At 43.0% G+C, this 17,915-nt stretch overlaps 1 protein-coding gene across 2 annotated transcripts in view; it reads right to left on the reverse strand.

Annotated features, from left to right (window-relative positions):
* Positions 1-17,915, reverse strand: part of LOC138786005 (ras-related protein Rab-8A) — a 93,060-nt gene that overhangs the window by 69,268 nt on the left and 5,877 nt on the right. For both annotated transcript variants that reach the window (XM_069962597.1, XM_069962596.1), the window contains exons 2-3: positions 16,136-16,196; positions 12,811-12,871 (exon numbers count right to left, since the gene is read on the reverse strand). In XM_069962597.1, the coding sequence (XP_069818698.1) occupies positions 12,811-12,871; positions 16,136-16,196 (122 nt within the window). The remainder of the gene's footprint in view (positions 1-12,810; positions 12,872-16,135; positions 16,197-17,915) is intronic.

A 17,915-nucleotide genomic window follows, 5' to 3' on the forward strand; every position in this document is an offset into this window, starting at 1 on the left:
ACCGGTCGTTCTATGACCCCGGCCAGGTCACGGAACGGCCGGTCTTAGCCCGGATCATCGCGGCCGGTACTTAAGTACCGGCCAGATGATCCGTCTGGCCGTGGAGCTCTGATGCGGGCGCATCAGCGTGTGCCCGCATCAGAGCTTCCCATAGCCCACAGTGAAGCGAGCGGCCAGAGTCGCTCGCTTCACTGTGTGCACTGACAGGGCTTTCTGCAGCCGGAATTCACTGAATTCCGGCCGCAGAAAACTGACCTGTCAGTTTTTTCTGGTGCCACATGGGATCCCGGCGTATACGATGTGTGTACGCTCTGGCCGGGATCCCATTGCACATAAGGCATTGTTCCACAACGCAAAACTACGGCTGTAGTTCTGCGGCGAGAACTACGGCCGTAGTTTTACGTTGTGTGAACATAGTCTAAGAGTGATTTGGATTACAAGCACAGTCCTGAAACAAATTATGCTGGTAATCCAAGGCACCACTGTATACAAATTGGTATTACTGTAATCAAAGTTACTTGCAGAGTACATTTAACATGTCAGTTGTACCACATGGTAAAGGGTGTAAAAAAACGAAAACCTCCACAATCTGCAGAATTTTAGTTTTTACATTTCTTTTTATCTAATGCTGGAGTACCACTTTTAAATTATACAGTGGTGCCTTGGATTACAAGCATAATTCGTTCCAGGACCCCACTTGTAATCCAAATCCACTCCTAAACCAAAACAAATTTTCCATAATAAATCATTGAAATGCAGACAATTGGTTCCATACCAAAAAATAATGATTTTATATTCTGAACAACATGTAAAACAAATGAAACAAAGATTTATAAGACGAATATGTCACATTATAAGTTACTGTACAGTATAGCAAGCAGCATGTAGAGCATAGTATAGTATGTATAGTAAGTGCATAAACCTGAAAAACAGCCGCAGTTTGTAGATACAGGATGGAGCTGTAGATCCCTATAATGCTGTAGCGTAGTACAACAGGCTAGAATAGAGAAGCAGGGCTGCTGTCAGAGGTCTGTGTGATCACATGACAGCAATGGAGAAGGAGGGTGTGTTCAGCATGAACGAATCAGGACTGACAGACTGCAGGGAGCATTAAGGAATGAGCAGGGCAGATGTGTGCACATACATGCAGTACTATCTGTCCGGGGAGAGAGAGGTTACAGCTCTGAAGAGATTACCTCCACCGTCCTGTCCCCTGATGTAAGCCCCAGCCTGAAGTGGATCTGCTGTGATTTGGAAGGTGAGGAAGACTTCCTAGATCAGAGTACAGTGCTGTAGACTCCACTATGCAGACCATGCCCCTCCCCCACTCGCCTCTCCCACCCAGTACAGGGAGCTCTTAAACCAAAGCAATGCTCTTAAACCAAGTCACAATTTTGAAAAACAGTGAGCTCTTAAACCAAAACGCTCTTAAACCAAGTTACTCCTAAACCAAGGTACCACTGTACTATATAATGAAAAAATGAACATGACACAATCATACGAAACTGCTTACCAGTCTACCCCGGTTCTAAAACTAGCAAAAATCTATAGTGGTTTGCAATAAATTAGAATATCAACAAAAAGTATTTTTTTTTTTTTTAAGTAATTCAATTCAAAAAGTGACCTCATATATTCTATAGAGTCATTACATAGAGAGTGAATTTTTTCAAGCGTTTGTTTCTGTTAAAGTTGATGATTATGGATTACAGCCAAGAAAAACCCAAAAGTCAGTATTTCAGAATATTTGAATATTATATAAAACCAACTGAAAAAAAATGTTGACCAAATGAAAAGTCTGTAAAGTAAATGCCCTCAATACTTGGTCGGGGCACCTTTTGCATGAATGACGGCATCAATGCGACGTGGCATGGAGGTGTTCAGCTAAGGGTACTGCAGAGGTGTTATTGAAGCCCAGGTTGCTTTGATAGCGGCCTTCAGCTTGTCTGCAATGTTGGGTCTGGTGTCTTTCATCTTCCTCTTGAAAATACCCCATAAATTCTCTATGGGGTTAAGGTCTGGCGAGTTTGCTGGCCAATCAAGCACAGTGATGCTGTGGTTAGTAAACCAGGTCTTGGTACTTTTGGCAGTGTGGACAGGTGCAAATCCTGTTGGAAGATGAAAATTCCATCTCCAAACATCTTTTCAGCACAGGGAAGCATGAAGTGCTTTGGTGTTAATGAAACACATTGAACCTACACCAGCAGATGACCTGGCTCCCCAAACCATCACTGATTGTGGAGACTTCACACTAGACCTTAAACAGCTTGGATTGTGTGCCTCCCCACTCTTCCTCCAGACTCTGGGACCGAGATTTCCAAATGAAATGCAAAATTTACTTTCACCTGAAATCAGCACCTTGGACCACTGATCAACAGCCCAGTTCTTCTTTTCCTTGGCCCAGATAAGACGCTTCTGGCGTTGTTTATTGGTCAGGAGTAACTTGACACATGGAAAGCAACACTTGTAGCCCATGTCCTGCAGACGTCTGTATGTGGTGCCTTTTGAAGCACTGACTCGAGCAGCAGTCCACTCTTTGTGAATCTCTCCCAAATTTTTGAATGGCATTTTCTTTACAATCCTGTTAAGACCTTTTTCTACCACACTTTTTTCTTCCACTCAACTTTCCAGTAATATGCTTTGATACATCAGCTTTGGGGGCCGCACGGTAGCTCAGTGGTTAGCACTGTAGCCTTGCAGCGCTGGAGTCCTGGGTTCATATCCCACCAAGGGCAACATCTGCAAAGAGTTTGTATGTTCTCTCTATGTTTCCTCCCACATTCAAAAGCATACAGATAGGTGAAGCGCTGCGGAACATTATTAAACATTATTATACAGCACTCTGAGAACAGCCAGCTTCTTTAGCAATGAATTTTTGTGGCTTACCCTCCTTGTGGAGGGTGTGAATGACTGCCTTCTGGACATCTGTCAAGTCAGCAGTCTTCCCCATGATTGTGTTGCATACTGAACCAGACTAAGAGACCTTTTATAACACTTAGGAAGCCACTGCAGGTGTTTTGGGTTAATTATTCAAATTTTATGAAATAGTGACTTTTGGGTTTTTCTTGGCTGTAATCCATAATCATCAAGTTTAACAGAAAAAAACACTTGAAAAAGTTCACTCTGTATGTAATGACTCTATAGAATATATGAGGTCACTTTTTGAATTGAATTACTGAAAAAAAAATAATTACTTTTTGTTGACATTCTAATTTATTGCAAACCACTGTATTTCTTTTCGAGGTCACAGTTCTGTATTTTGTAGTTGCACTTCCTGGTCGAGCAGTTGCTTTGATTTTACCTCAATTGTTCATCACAGTCCTCCCACCCTGCCTACTCCCCTCCCACAGCACTCCTGCCAGCTCCCAGGCCAGTGAGGTTATAGCACCTGCTGCAACATTCAGCACAATAAGGCAGCATGTCACAATCACGTCTCACTCTCCTTAAAGGAAACCTGTCACCCCCCGTGCCGGGGTGACGCACTCCCGACCCCCCATTAGAGCCCCCTATACTTACCTCATTGCGCCAGGTCCCACTTCCTGAGCCGGTCGGGTGACTGAGATTTCAGCGCCCGAAGCCCGGCGCGCACGCTCACAGGAGAGTCCGATGCCCATAGAGAATGACGGAGCATCCCCATTCATTCTCTATGAGCATCTGACTCTCCTGTGAGCGCGCGCGCCGGGCTTTTGGCGCTGAAATCTTAGTCAACCGACCGGCTCAGGAAGCGGGGCCCGGTGCGATGAGGTAAGTATAGGGGGCTCTAACAGGGGGTCGGGAGCCTGTCACCCCGACACGGGGGGTGACAGGTCCTTTTTAATGCTGTGTTTACACATGGCATTTTTGTCAATTTTTTTTATGAGTTTTAGGAGGACATTTTTGGTAAAACAGTCCCATTTTGCCAAAATTTACAGAAAAATAGATGAAAAATCCAAGTAAAAACAAAAAAATGCAACAAGACATCACAGCCTAAATGCCCCAATGAAAATATATATCTGTGTATATGACTGGGAGATAGTAAAGTAGACTGGAGGGGGATGGTCAACACTCAGGGTGTGGGGCTAGAGCTCAGGGCCCTATTACACCAAAAGATGTCTGACAGATTATTTGACAGATTTTTTCAGCCAAAGTCAGGAACGGACTATAAACAGAGAACAGGTCGTAAAGATTAGACTGAGATTTCTACACTGATATATGCAGTATAAATTCTGCAACTTCAAGTTTGCTATCTTAATTCTGCAGCAGATCATGTAAGTGCGAATTGACCCCAATGCTGTATAACCCTTCCCAGATTACTTAGATACAGTAGCTACAGCTAGTCAATGCTTTTGTATGCTGTGGATTTTATGCATTACAAGTCAGATGGTTTTACAGTAGAATGTACAGTTCAGATACAGATACTGTAGGGAGGGATATTCTGTATTAAAATTTGTGTGTGTCTGCATTTATGTAGCAGAGCTGTTTGTGTATGGTAATGTAGCAAAGGTGTGTGTCTGTATATTGATGTAGTAGCACAGTGTGTGTTTGTGGATATATTTATGTAGCACAACTGTGTGTGTGTGTACTGTGTGTGTGTATTTTAAATGTAGTAAAGCAAACTGTACATTGTGCATGCTGCAATGTTGTGTATGCAAGGGTATAATGTACTGTTAAGGCAGTGATTTTCAACCTTTTTTGAGCCGCGGCACACTTTTTATACTTAAAAAATCCTGGGGCACACCACCAACCAAAATGGCACAAAATGACACTAAAACAGTACATATTATACATATAGTTAATAATATAGATTCTAAATGTATTTATACTTACTAAGTGTGAAACCTGGGCCTGTTTTCTTCTCCCCCCTGTGCTTCTCTCCACCATACTTCTCTCCACCATACTTCTCTCCACCATACTTCTCTCCACCATACTTCTCTCCACCATACTTCTCTCCACCATACTTCTCTCCACCATACTTCTCTCCACCATACTTCTCTCCACCATACTTCTCTCCACCATACTTCTCTCCACCATACTTCTCTCCACCATACTTCTCTCCACCATACTTCTCTCCACCATACTTCTCTCCACCATACTTCTCTCCACCATACTTCTCTCCACCATACTTCTCTCCACCATACTTCTCTCCACCATACTTCTCTCCACCATACTTCTCTCCACCATACTTCTCTCCACCATACTTCTCTCCACCATACTTCTCTCCACCATACTTCTCTCCACCATACTTCTCTCCACCATACTTCTCTCCCGTGCTTCTCTCCCGTGCTTCTCTCCCGTGCTTCTCCCCCCATGCTTCTCCCCCCATGCTTCTCCCCCCATGCTTCTCTCCACCATACTTCTCCCCCCTGCTTCTCTCCACCATACTTCTCTCCTGTGCTTCTCTCCCCCATGCTTCTCCACAACGCTTCTCTCCACAACGCTTCTCTCCACAACGCTTCTCTCCACAACGCTTCTCTCCACAACGCTTCTCTCCACAACGCTTCTCTCCACAACGCTTCTCTCCACAACGCTTCTCTCCACAACGCTTCTCTCCACAACGCTTCTCTCCACAACGCTTCTCTCCACAACGCTTCTCTCCACAACGCTTCTCTCCACAACGCTTCTCTCCACAACGCTTCTCTCCACAACGCTTCTCTCCACAACGCTTCTCTCCACAACGCTTCTCTCCACAACGCTTCTCTCCACCACCCCCAGGTTTCTCTCCCCCCTTCCTTCCGGATGTGCTCCTCCAATCAGCGGAGACCGGGAGCTTGGTGCACTGCAGCGCCCACATTATAATCCGCCACTGATCGCTGCGCATTGCCAGGGAACAAAACACAGGGGCACCATAGTTTGGGGAACTTTCCCCGCGGCACACTGGTTGAAAATCACTGTGTTAAGGAGAGTGTTAAAAGTGTACCTGTCATTTCAATGTACTTTGACCCCTTCACAGCCTTAGACTACCAGGGATGTTTATTTAGCATGAAGTGTTTTCACCCCCCCCCCCCCCCCCATTTTTAATTGTTTAAACCAGAGGTGCGTCTTATAAAGCAAAAATACGGTAATCCAGTTATGTAAACTTTTTAACCTTTTGACATTTTCTCAGTTTAAAATGTCTGAATCCCCCTCCCAAGATGCAATCGCAGAGGGGGGATCCCTTCATCTTACTGGCCCAGGCCTCAGCGTCAGAATGACACTAATCCTATTCTATTGATCTGGTCTGCAGCAGACAAGACAAATAGAGCACGGATCTAATGGATCGGTGCTGAATAATGCATACTACACTGATCAGTGTAGTTATATTAGAAGTCATCCAGGTAGACTTCTAATTAATGTTTAAGTAAAAAAAAATTTTGTATTAATAACCCCCCCCCTTAATAAAAGTCTGAATCACTTCCTTTTTCCCATTTTATATATTAAAATAAATAAACATATATGGTATCTTCGCATGCGTAATCGCCCAAACTATTCAATTATCGCATTTCTGATCTCGCACAGTAAACAGTGTAAAACCTGCCAAAGTGCAAAATTGCGTATTTTGGTTGCATCAAATCCAGATAAATTGTAATAAAAAGCGATCAAAAAGTCACATATACGCAATCAAGGTACCAATAGTAAGTACAGATCATGATGCAAAAAGGACACCTCACACAGCCCCATAGACCAAAGGATAAAAGCATTATAAGCATGGTAATAGAGCGATTTTAAGGAACATTTATTTTGTTTAAAGGTTTTATTTTTTTTAAAAGCCATCAAATAATATAAAAGTTATGAAAGTTGCATATCATTTTAATCTTACAGAATTGAGGAACATAGATAACATACCATAGAAACCATAGGGCGGTGTAAAAAGGACCCCTCCAAATAAAAGAAAATGCTTTTTTTTTTTTCAATTTCACAGCACATATAATTTTTTTTTGGTTTTGCAGCATATTTTATGCAAAAATTAAGTCTGCCATTGCAAAGTAAAATTAGTGGCGCAAAAAATAAGGGCTCATGTGGGTCTGTAGAGGAAAAAATAAAAAGTCATATGGCCTTTTAAACACGAGGAAAAAACAAAAATGCAAAAAACTAAATTGGCTCCATCATTAAGGGGTTCAAGAAGTGTTCTCAACTCAAAAGGTTAAAGGACAAGTGCCATGAAAAACTTTTTCCCATAACTCTGTAATGTGCTTCAATCACCTATCTGCCTCCCCTCCCTGTCTTTTCCCCCCTCCACCCCCCACCAGGAAGTGTCCTGACTCACACAGACCTGATTACTGTCGTCACCGTCACCAGGCAGCTCCTTCTTGTGAGGATGAGTCATCAGCAGGAGGGCTGGTCTAGGTCCTGTTACACCAGCCTCCCCCTCCCCTCCTTGTCAGGTGACTCTGCTTGCTCAGCTTATCTTCTCTAGTGACATGACTCCTTCACTGAGTCCACGGCAGCAGGAGAGAGGGTATGAGGGGAGGGGGGAGCTGCCTATGTGCCGCAGTCAGTGAGAGGGAAGATAAGCAAGTGAGATGTGACAAGTGATGGCTTGCAGTTGTTTAGCCAATCGCAGGTGAGCAAGCTGAGTCACCTGACAAGGCAGGGGAGGGGGGAGGCTGGTGTAACAGGAGAAGGAGCTGAGAGAAGAGCCTGGTGACGGTGACGACAGTAATCAGGTCTGTGTGAGTCAGGACACTTCCTGCTGGGGGGTGGAGGGGGGAAAAGGCAGGGAAGGGAGGCAGATAGGTGATTGAAGCATATTACAGAGTTATATAACTTTGTAATGTGCTTCCATTACTGGGAAAAAGTTTTTCATGGCACTTGTCCTTTAATTTGAATGCTAAATCCCCATTCAGCTTGTTAAACCCTTTGTCCTAAATAAGCGAACTTTGCAATGTGACAATACAGGGAGGGAATCTGTCAGTACTCTAACCTGATCACAGTTGCTGACAGTGCTATAATAGTGACATATATAACTTTCTGGTACCAGTTAATTTAAAATTTTTGTCCCTGTCGGAGTACCCCTTTAACCCAATATTTAATGCGTTACAAAACATTATGCAGTAAACTTTGACTTAATATTTTCAATTAAATGTATACAGTGGTACCTCGGTTCTCAAACTTAATTGGTTCCGGAAGGCAGTTTGAGAACAGAGCAGTGTTTTCCCATAGGAAATAATGTAAATGTGTTTAATTCATTCCAACACCCACCAATAAATACCTACAATACTCATTTATTACACTGAAAAATGCCCAATATAATCCCTGCAGAACAGCACAGCACTACATACTGTACAGTACATTATACACAAAAAACATTCAACAAAACCAGCAATTATAGTACATCAGGGTATGTTCATATTGCTGCCGTGCAGGATGCTGCCGTGCAGCCCGATGTGCGGCCGACGACCACATTGACTTAAATGAGCAGAACGAAGTCATTATGTGACAACGTTCTGCTCATTTGCCAGACGTACACAGCTTTTGTGCAGGACTCAAAAGCGTAGTCGACTACGCTTTTGAGTCCTGCACAAAACCCATGTCCTTTACTGTATAGTGCCCCCCAACCCCACCCCAGCACTGTACAGAATGGGAGATGGTGGTGCACTGACTGTACTACTACTGTACTGTATATGCACTCCTGATATGGTACAAGCACTGTATAATACTGCTGAAGCCTCACCAGTGCTAAACTTACCAGGTACAACCCACCATCCACGCTCACAAAAGCGTCCAGGTACCGAGTACTTCAAGACTGGTGGCCCAAAAAGTGTATGAGAACCGAGCAAGAGTTTGAGAACCAAAACAAACTTTCCTTGAAAATACAGTTTGAGTTCCAAACAGTTTGAGAACCGAGGTACCACTATACCATTAAATGCCAATTTTAAGTCTGTTACATCATGCATTCAAACATCAAGCTAAAATTTGCCTAATCTGTAGGTGAATATGCATGTGCAATCTATTTAACCCCTTGCCTCTGCAACCTGTTTTGGCCTTAATGCCCAGGGCCTATTTTGCAAATCTGACCTGTGTCTCTTTATGTAGTGATAACTCTGCGATGCTTTTGACTATCGAGGTTATTCTGAGATAGTTTTTTCGTGACATATTCCTCTTTATGTTTGTGGTATATTTTGGTTGATACACTTAGTAGTTTTTTGTAAAAATCACATTTGCGCAAAAATTAGAAACTTTTACATTTCTTTATATTCAAAATTCTCTTTGTCCCATAAACTAATTATTACTGCAACATCTACAACATGTCTGCTTTATGGTGACATCATTTGGTGAACGTCCTTTTACTTTTAAGGATGTTGGAAGGCTTAGAAATTTTGCAGCGATTTTTCAAATTTTCAGGAAAATGTCAAATTCAGATTTTTTTTTAGGGACCAGTGCAGTTCTGAAGTGGATTTGTGAGGCCTGTATGTTAGTTACCCCCATAAATCCCTCCACTGTAAAAAAAAAAACCCCTCAAAGTATTCAAAGATACATTTCTTAAGTTTATTAACCCTTTAGGTGATTTTTTGGGCAGATATTCCATTTTAATCCAATTTTTCGTCTAACACAGCAAATACTAACTGAGAAGTACCACTCACTATTTATTCCCCTTATTCCAGTGTTTCTAGAAATCCCCCACTCCACAGGCCGCAGACATGACAGATACCTGGTGAATTTTGGGGCTTTTTTTTATCTCAGGGTTTTTTTTAGCCATTATACCATGTCACAGAGGCCTTGCGGTGCCAAAATATTTGTGTAAGACAAGTTGACGTTTCAATCGGTACCATTCGGGGGGACATGTGACACCCTGATCATTTTTTATTTAATTTTTAATGAGGTGGTACAAATAAAAAACACAATTTAGCAGCTGCTTTTCATAATTTTTTTTGTACGCCATTTACTATATGTTACATATGACATGTTATCGTTATTCGTCAGGTCGGTACGATTACAGTGATATCCATGTTACATAGCTTTTGTTATAGTTTATGGCATTTATGCTATAAAAACTGTTTGTGTCTTGCATATTGCAAGAGCAGTAATATATTTTTTTTTTCGCCAATAGACTTATGTGAGGGCTTTTTTTGCGTCATAAGCTGACATTTATAGTGGTACACCTTTGGGTACATATTTTATCTATATTTTTAGGGGGTGGGATTAACCAAAAATTGTCATTTTGGTTGTTTTTTTATTTATCTTTTGAATGGCATTAATCAGGCGGTATAATTAATGTAATGAATTAATAGACAGGGCCATTAGGGAGGCGGTGATACCAAATATGTGTATCTTATTCATAGGGGATCATTTATAAAGGGGGGGTGGGGGATGTGTATATTTATTTCAATTATTTATTTAATTTATTTATTTGTTTTAATTAATTATGTATTTGTGTGTGTGTTTTTTTTACTTTTTCAGGTACATTTATGATGCATTATAATGTAATGCATTATATAGTGAACTAGAAAATGTACCCGGCGCTGCCCGGGTATAAAGTGTCAGTGTGTTAATTAGATTTGTTCTAAGGTGCCCAGGAGGCCAAGCTAAAGGTATTGTTTCATCTGAGTTAATCAGTGGAATTAGTGTATACCTGTAGTGCATAGTTGGAGGGGTTCTGTATACCCACAATGTATAGTTTTTAGGGGTCTTGCATATCTGTAGTGCATAGTTGGGGGGGCTGTATACCTATAGTGTATAGTTGGGGGGGTCCTGTATACTTGTAGTGTGTAGTTGGGGGGGGGGCTGTATACCTGTAGTGTATAGTTGAGGGAGGTCCTGTATGCCTGCAGTGTACAGTTGGTGAAGGTCCTGTATACTTGTACTGTATAGTTTGGGGGTCCTGTATACCTGTAGTATATAGTTGGTGCTGTATACCTGTAATGTATAGTTGGTGGAGGTCTTGTATACCTGTAGTATATAGTTCGGGGGTCCTGTATACCTGTAGTGCATAGTTTGAGGGTCCTGTATAACTTTTAATATAGAGTTGGTGGAGGTCCTGTATACCTGTAGTGTATAGTTTGGGGTCCTATATACCTGTAGTATATAGTTGGTGGAGTTCCTGTATACCTGTAGTATATAGCTTTGGGGTCCTGTATACTTGTAGTATAGTTGGTGAAGGTGCTGTATACCTGTAGTGTATAGTTTTGAGGTCCTGTATACCTGTAGTGTATAGTTCTGGGTCCTAAATACCTGTAGTATATAGTTGGTGGAGTTCCTGTATACCTGTAGTGTATAGTTTTGGGGTCCTGTATACCTGTAGTATATAGTTTTGTGGAGGTCCCGTGCACCTGTAGTGTATAGTTTTGGGGTCCTGTATACATGTAGTGTCCTGTATACCTGCAGGGTTGTATTTACCCGTATGGCAGTGTTATTCAGTCACAGTGTGTCGGTATTGGTCATGTTTGGTATGGCGGTGTTATCCAGTCACAGTATGGCGGTATTGGTCAGGTCTGGTGTGGCGGTGTTACCCAGTCACAGTATGGCGGTATTGGTCAGGTCTGGTATGGAGGTGTTATCCAGTCACAGTATGGCGGTATTGGTCAGGTCTGGTGTGGCAGTGTTACCCAGTCACAGTTTGGTATACCTGTTGTGCCCTGTATATACATGTACTGTATGGATGGAGTAGGGGGTCCTGTATATACATGTAATGTATAGTTGGAGTAAGGGGTCTATCAGTTATTACTGTGGATGTTGTGAGGCAGCTTCCCTAGCAACCATTGCTCCCTGTGAAAATGAAAGCAGTAATCCTATTGGTTGCTAAGGCTCCCAACTGCCGTGTCTGCTGCAGCTAATTATATCACCTGTGTTTGCAGTGAGGAGATTTTCCCATTCATCTCTATGGGGCGCCTCTCTTTCCCCTCCCCCTTCCCTCCTGTACATCTGGCGGGGACAGGACCTTCGTAATAACCTTCCCAGACACCCAATGTATCTGTGTGCCAAATTTGGGGTCAAACGGTTCAGGCGTTTGGAAGTCTATAGAGGACAGACAGACAGAAGGACAGACAGACAGACAGACAGACTTTGATTTTTATGATATAGATGAGTGTCAGTGTCACAAACTGACACTCATTCAAACAATCAGGTCCCTGCAGCTGATTCAATTGATTAGTGCAGGGACCTGATCGTTAGGAGGAGGGGGGGGGGAGCCGGACCGGAAAAATGGGGGGAGCTGGGGAGGCCGTGGGGTACATGGGAGCTGGATCAGGCCGGCGGGCGGGAGCTGGATCGGGGCGGGAGGGAAATCAAGGGGGGCCTGGGGGGAGGATTACAGTGACCGCGGGAGGAGGCAACGTGCTGCAGCCTCCTCACGCCGCCCGATCACCGGCAGACATCCTATCTCACCATAGACACTGCGGTCACAACGACTGCGGCGTTTATGGGGTTAACTGCCCGGGGGAAATCGCAGCTCCCCTATGGCAGTGGCAGCAGGAGGAGTCTGTGTGACACAGCCTCCTTCTGCTGCCCAATCTCAGATAGGGACAGGGGGGGGAGGCAGGGAAACCAAGACGTCCAGGGACGTCATGATGTGTTCTGGCACTGCTTTTGATGACGTCCCTGGATGTCTTATTGGGGGAAGAGGTTAAAAAGATAGAACATACAGTAACAGCTGAGTGAGTATTGTTCTTTTGACTGGTGGGTTTACATGCAATATATCTCTCATATTTATAAAAAAAAAAAAAAAAAAAAAAAGAATACACAGAATACTGTTTTGCGTATGTACAACCGCTCACGGTTACTTTCATAGTATTTTCCCAGTCTGCCATTTATATGATGTATGAAATCATGACCAGCACAAATTTTGAATATGGCAAGAAAAGCACAACAGCTACATCTTTAATCCATGGGATTTTTCAAAAACACCTCTTTACTACTTACCATTGCACCTCTGTAATAAGCAGTTGTAATAGTACGAAATCTTTCTTGTCCAGCTGTGTCCCTAGTAAAGAATTATATGTAGTGTAGTAAATAAAAGAGAAACATTTCAATTCAGTAAGATTAAATCCAATTAAATACAGTCATGAAAGTTACATAAACTAGAAAACAAGTATTTCAGTATGCAAATTGCCAAACTCCCTAGAACTCTGTGTACCTCCTCAGCCACTCCGCTAAGCTCTGAGTAAAGCTCCGTGCACACTGAGCAAAAGTGGCGGAATTGCGTTGATGCCGCAAGCCTCCCTGTCATAATGACAGTCTATGGGAGGCTCGCACGCCTTTTCTCTCCGCACTAAAAAATGAACATGTTCATTTTTAGCATGGAGAGAGGAGGCGCATGAGCCTCCCATAGACTGTCATTATAACAGGGAGGCTTGCGGCATCAACGCAATTCCGCCACTTTTGCTCCTTTTGCACGTAGCCTTATAGTGCAACGAAGAGAGGGGAGGGGGAAGGGGGAGAGAGATTTTTCTACTGTGATGCTAAACAATCCTAAAATATTGTATTTTTATAGAAAATGTAAGAATGGCCTATGCATGTCAAGTTACTGGTGTTTGTCCACAGTATATAAAAAAATCTTCCATGTTTATTTTTTCCTTGAAGTTCCTGAATATTGGTACAGCAGACAAAAAAGCATCAGTACACCCCCCCCCCCCCTTCATTGGTTGAACTTGAATGACATGTGTCTTTTTTCAACAATACCAACTATGTAGCTGCTATAGAGAACCCCCTAATTTTCCCAAAGCATAGTAAACATCCTCCACAAGACACTTGACAGTCTAAACACAGAACCTAAGGCTACATTCACAAGTCTGCAGTGCATCTGTAGTGCTCCGTGAAGCACTACAGATGGCCTTGAAGGGAACCAATCACCGCCAAACAGGCCCTGCACTGTTACATACAGGCCCAGCACTGATTCTGACCGTATAACTAATTGTAACTTGCTCTCCTCCCTAGCCCCGATAAAATGAAGTTTTACAAGTATGGCTGTAATTACACCTTTCGGGGGGTGATTACAATTGTAGCATTACAGAGAAGGGACCGTCCTGTAATTTTGTATGCATGCGCTTTTTGCATAATAAATCCTATTACAGAGTTTCTCACAATTACTAATTTCAGCAGTGCGTGAACATAGCCTTTCTGTGTTTTCAATCTACTCCTGGTTTTGATTGCAACATACTAAGTGGGAACATAGCCTAAGACTACAGAAATGACCCATATGTGAATATAAAGTGCAATGAGGGTTCAAGCCTCCAAAGGGAAGGAGCACCTTTTGGCTTTGTGGAGACTGGATTTGGCTGGAATTTATCTCAAGGGCCATGTGGCCTCGTTTACAAATCCCCCATGTTGCTTGGACTGTGGAAACCCTCGAAATGTGACCCCATTCTTTAAGGTAACAAGAGGTAAAGTGAGCATATGGACCCCACTGGTGACTGGCACATATGTGAAACAATGTGCTGCAAAAAATGTTGGTCTAGCCTTGAGAATTTTTCATTTTCAGAAAGGGTAAAAAGAAAAAAAAAAAAAAAAATGTATTGAGAATTTTCTCCCGATTATGGAAATACCCCACATGAGGACATAAAGTGCCATGCCAGCGCATGGCAAGCCTCCAAAGGGAAGCTATTTGGCTACTGGAGGCTGGATGTGGCCGGAATGGATGATGAGGGCCATGTCGAATTTACAAAGATCCTGTGCTTCCAAGACAGTGGAAGCCCCCCAAGGGGTGCATGTGGTGACAAGTAGAATTTCCAATTTTTACACTGGTCAACTGTCAAGCCAGTATGACTTTCTACGTCAGTATGCTATGCCGAAGTCTGCCCTTCACTAATTATGCAGCGTTTATCTCCTCTAAAAAAAAAACAAAAAAAAAAAAAAATTACTTTACACATGGTCCTAACTCTTTGCAGTGGGGCAAAAGTGGGGTAAAAATTTTAATTAGTACTCCTTTGACATATGGTACACTCCGAAGCAATAGTTTTATGCAGAGGCCAGGATTATGAGGTCAGGTATGACATTGGTAAATGGTTTCCTTTCTAATCTCCTTTTTATGGCACACAGTGCACCTGGAACCTTCCCTTCTTGCCAGTGGGCAGGATTTGCCCTGGTATAATACAGGGATCTGCTGTTCAAAAAGTACTTGGGCCTGCTGCTTCTTCTGTGAAACTGAAGAAAGGTCCCAGTGTGGCCAGAAAAGCACAAAAGCCTTGTACATTGCTGTTTGGACCATCTGCACAGCCACTTTTTTGTAGGGACAGGGACAGGGGTGGTGCCATTACCATGAATTGTTGTCAAAATAAGGACATCACTTTAAATTTGCAGAGCTGAAACCTCCCATTGAAACAAGGGGTTTCATCAATTCAGATATAGGTTTCAGAAAATTAGGCTGTGAAATGATCAATGATCTGCCTTAAAGGAGAACTCTGGCCAAAATGTATTTTTAATATGTTATAACATACTAATATACACTAATTATGGGAAATGTACATAAAGTTCTATTTTCCTCAATTTAGTAGATCAGACAGGCTTCAATTTCTCTAAAAAACTGTGACGTCACGAATCAGGTGTAATTCACATGAAGTGTCCAGCAGGGGGCGCACTATATGTAAAAGTCTATGTAATGTAGTGTCAACATAGTGTAGTCTATGTAGCTGAGCGTACATGTATCACCATTCACATTAGATGTACACAGGCTCTGACAGATCTCAAGGAAATGCTGCTCTCCCACTCTTGTAGAACTACAACTCTCAGCATGCGCTCCTGACTGCTGCTCAGCCTGTACAGAACTGGGCAGCAGAGGAGAGAGATGCAATTAACTACCTTCCTCCTCTCCCTCCCTGTGCCGTGCAGGATGAGCAGCAGCTGTGCAGCGCATGCTGAGAGTTGTAGTTCTACAAGAGTGGGAGATCGGCATCAGATTTCCCCACGCTGCCCCCTACAGACCCCAGACATAGAATGCCCCCCTCCTACCCCCTACATACCCCATATGCCGTAGTGGCCGAGCGGCAATCTCCCCACGCTGCCCCGTTCAGACCCCAAACAGAAGATGCCCCCCCCTCCTACCTCAGATGCAGTACGGGCTGGAGGGCATGCAGAGAGTTCCCTCCTCTACCTCCAGGTGACAAGACGCTGCTGCTGTACAGGCTGAGCAGCAGTGAGGAAGGCATGCTGAGAGTTCCTGGCCTCCCTCCTCGCTAAAATATACCTGTGGACCCATTAAGTGGTCCTACTGGGCAAAAGAGAGGGACATATAACTTTCATTGTTACTTACCATATCTGTAGCTTAATTCTCTTGCCATCTAGTTCTATAGTTCTGATTTTAAAGTCAATACCTGTAGGAACATTAATAATATTAATACAAAAAGCTAGAAGAAAGGCCAAAATACAAATGTATTGATTGACACAGTCTAGCATCAGAACGAAGGGGCTTTGGTTCCTTTCTACTAGGGTGCTTTCTAATCTGCATCAAATCTGGAATGTGAAGACACGCTGCTTTAACTATCATATTTCTTTTTGTGAACTCATATATTAAAAACATTGTACACTGCCAGTATTTGTTGACCTCCATTTACACTGCAAAGGGTTGTTACTTTTCAGTCTTACATTAGGACATGCTAAGAAAAAGGGGCCAAGTATGTGTATGTTACATAGTTAGTAAGGTTGAAGAAAGACACATGACCACAAGTTAAAGAGGACCTGTCACCCCCCGTGTCCGGGCAGAGCCCGGCCGACCCCCCGCTAGAGACCCTTATACTTACCCTGTGCACGAAGTCCCGCTCCTGGAGCCGCTCCCACCGCCAAGGTATCACCGTCGGAAGGGTCTCTAGCGGGGGGTCGGCCAGGCTCTGCCCCAGCACGGGGGGTGACAGGTTCCCTTTAACCCAAGGCGGGTTAAAATGAAAATAAAGTATTGATAAAAAACAACAACACCACCAAGGCGGGGATGGATGAAGGGAAAGATGGGTAAATACTACATTCTATACATATGCTTTTATGTTACAGTGGTGCCTTGGATTATAAGCATAATTTGTTACGGGACTGTGCTTGTAATCCAAATCACTCTTAAAGCAAAGAAAATTTTCCTATAAGAAATCATTGAAATGCATACATATAGTTCCACACCCAAAAATATTTATTTTTTATTCTAAATAACATGTAAAACAAATGAAACAAACATTTAGAAACAGCAGAATATGTGATATTTTAAGTTACTGTACAGTATAGCAATCATGTGGAGTACAGTGGTACCTCGGATTAAGAGAAACTTGGATTGAGAGCGTTTTGCAAAAAGAGCTCAACAGTTTTTCAAAACTGTAACTTGGTTTAAGAGCATTGCTTTGGTTTAAGAGCTCCCTGTACTGGGAGAGAGGGCGAGCAGCAAAAACTACTTCCAAACTGGTAACAAGAGTAGGGCTGTCTCTAGAAGAAAAAGGCCATGTTTTTGTAGCGCTGGCCTTTAAATAAATCACATCTCCCCTTAAACTTTTCAAGACTAAACAAATTTAATTCTTTTGCTCTATTCTCATAACTAAGATGCTCCATTCCCTTTATTAGTTTAGCTGCAGTCTTGTACCCTCTCCAGCTCTTTGTACCCTCACCAGCTCCTTTTTATGAATCGGATTCCAAAACTGGACAGCATACTCCAGATGAGGCCGCACCAAAGCTTTATAGAGCCGTAATATTATATCCCTGTCCTGAGAGTCCATGCCTGTTTTAATGTATGACAATATCCTGCTGGCCTTAGAAGCAGCTGACTGACATTGTGTACTGTTCTGTAGTCTATTATCTACAAGTGCACCCAGATCCTTCTCTATCAGCGACCGTGGAATAGAAGGCAACGATCAGCCGACATCGTTCATGCATCGTTGCAGTCGTTTGTTTTTCAACAAGCGAAAAACAAGCGACTGATATAGCAGCAATCGTTTGACTCAGGGCTGAAAGTTTAAAAGTTGGTTTTTAGGACAATAACTGCATCACTGCATCAGCTATCTGAAGGTACAAGCAGTTTGGTGGGGGGGGGGGGGGGGGGGGGGGGGGGGGGGGGGGGGGGG

Source organism: Dendropsophus ebraccatus, chromosome 3 (genome assembly GCF_027789765.1).
Source record: "Dendropsophus ebraccatus isolate aDenEbr1 chromosome 3, aDenEbr1.pat, whole genome shotgun sequence".
NCBI classification, from domain to species: Eukaryota; Metazoa; Chordata; class Amphibia; order Anura; family Hylidae; genus Dendropsophus; species Dendropsophus ebraccatus.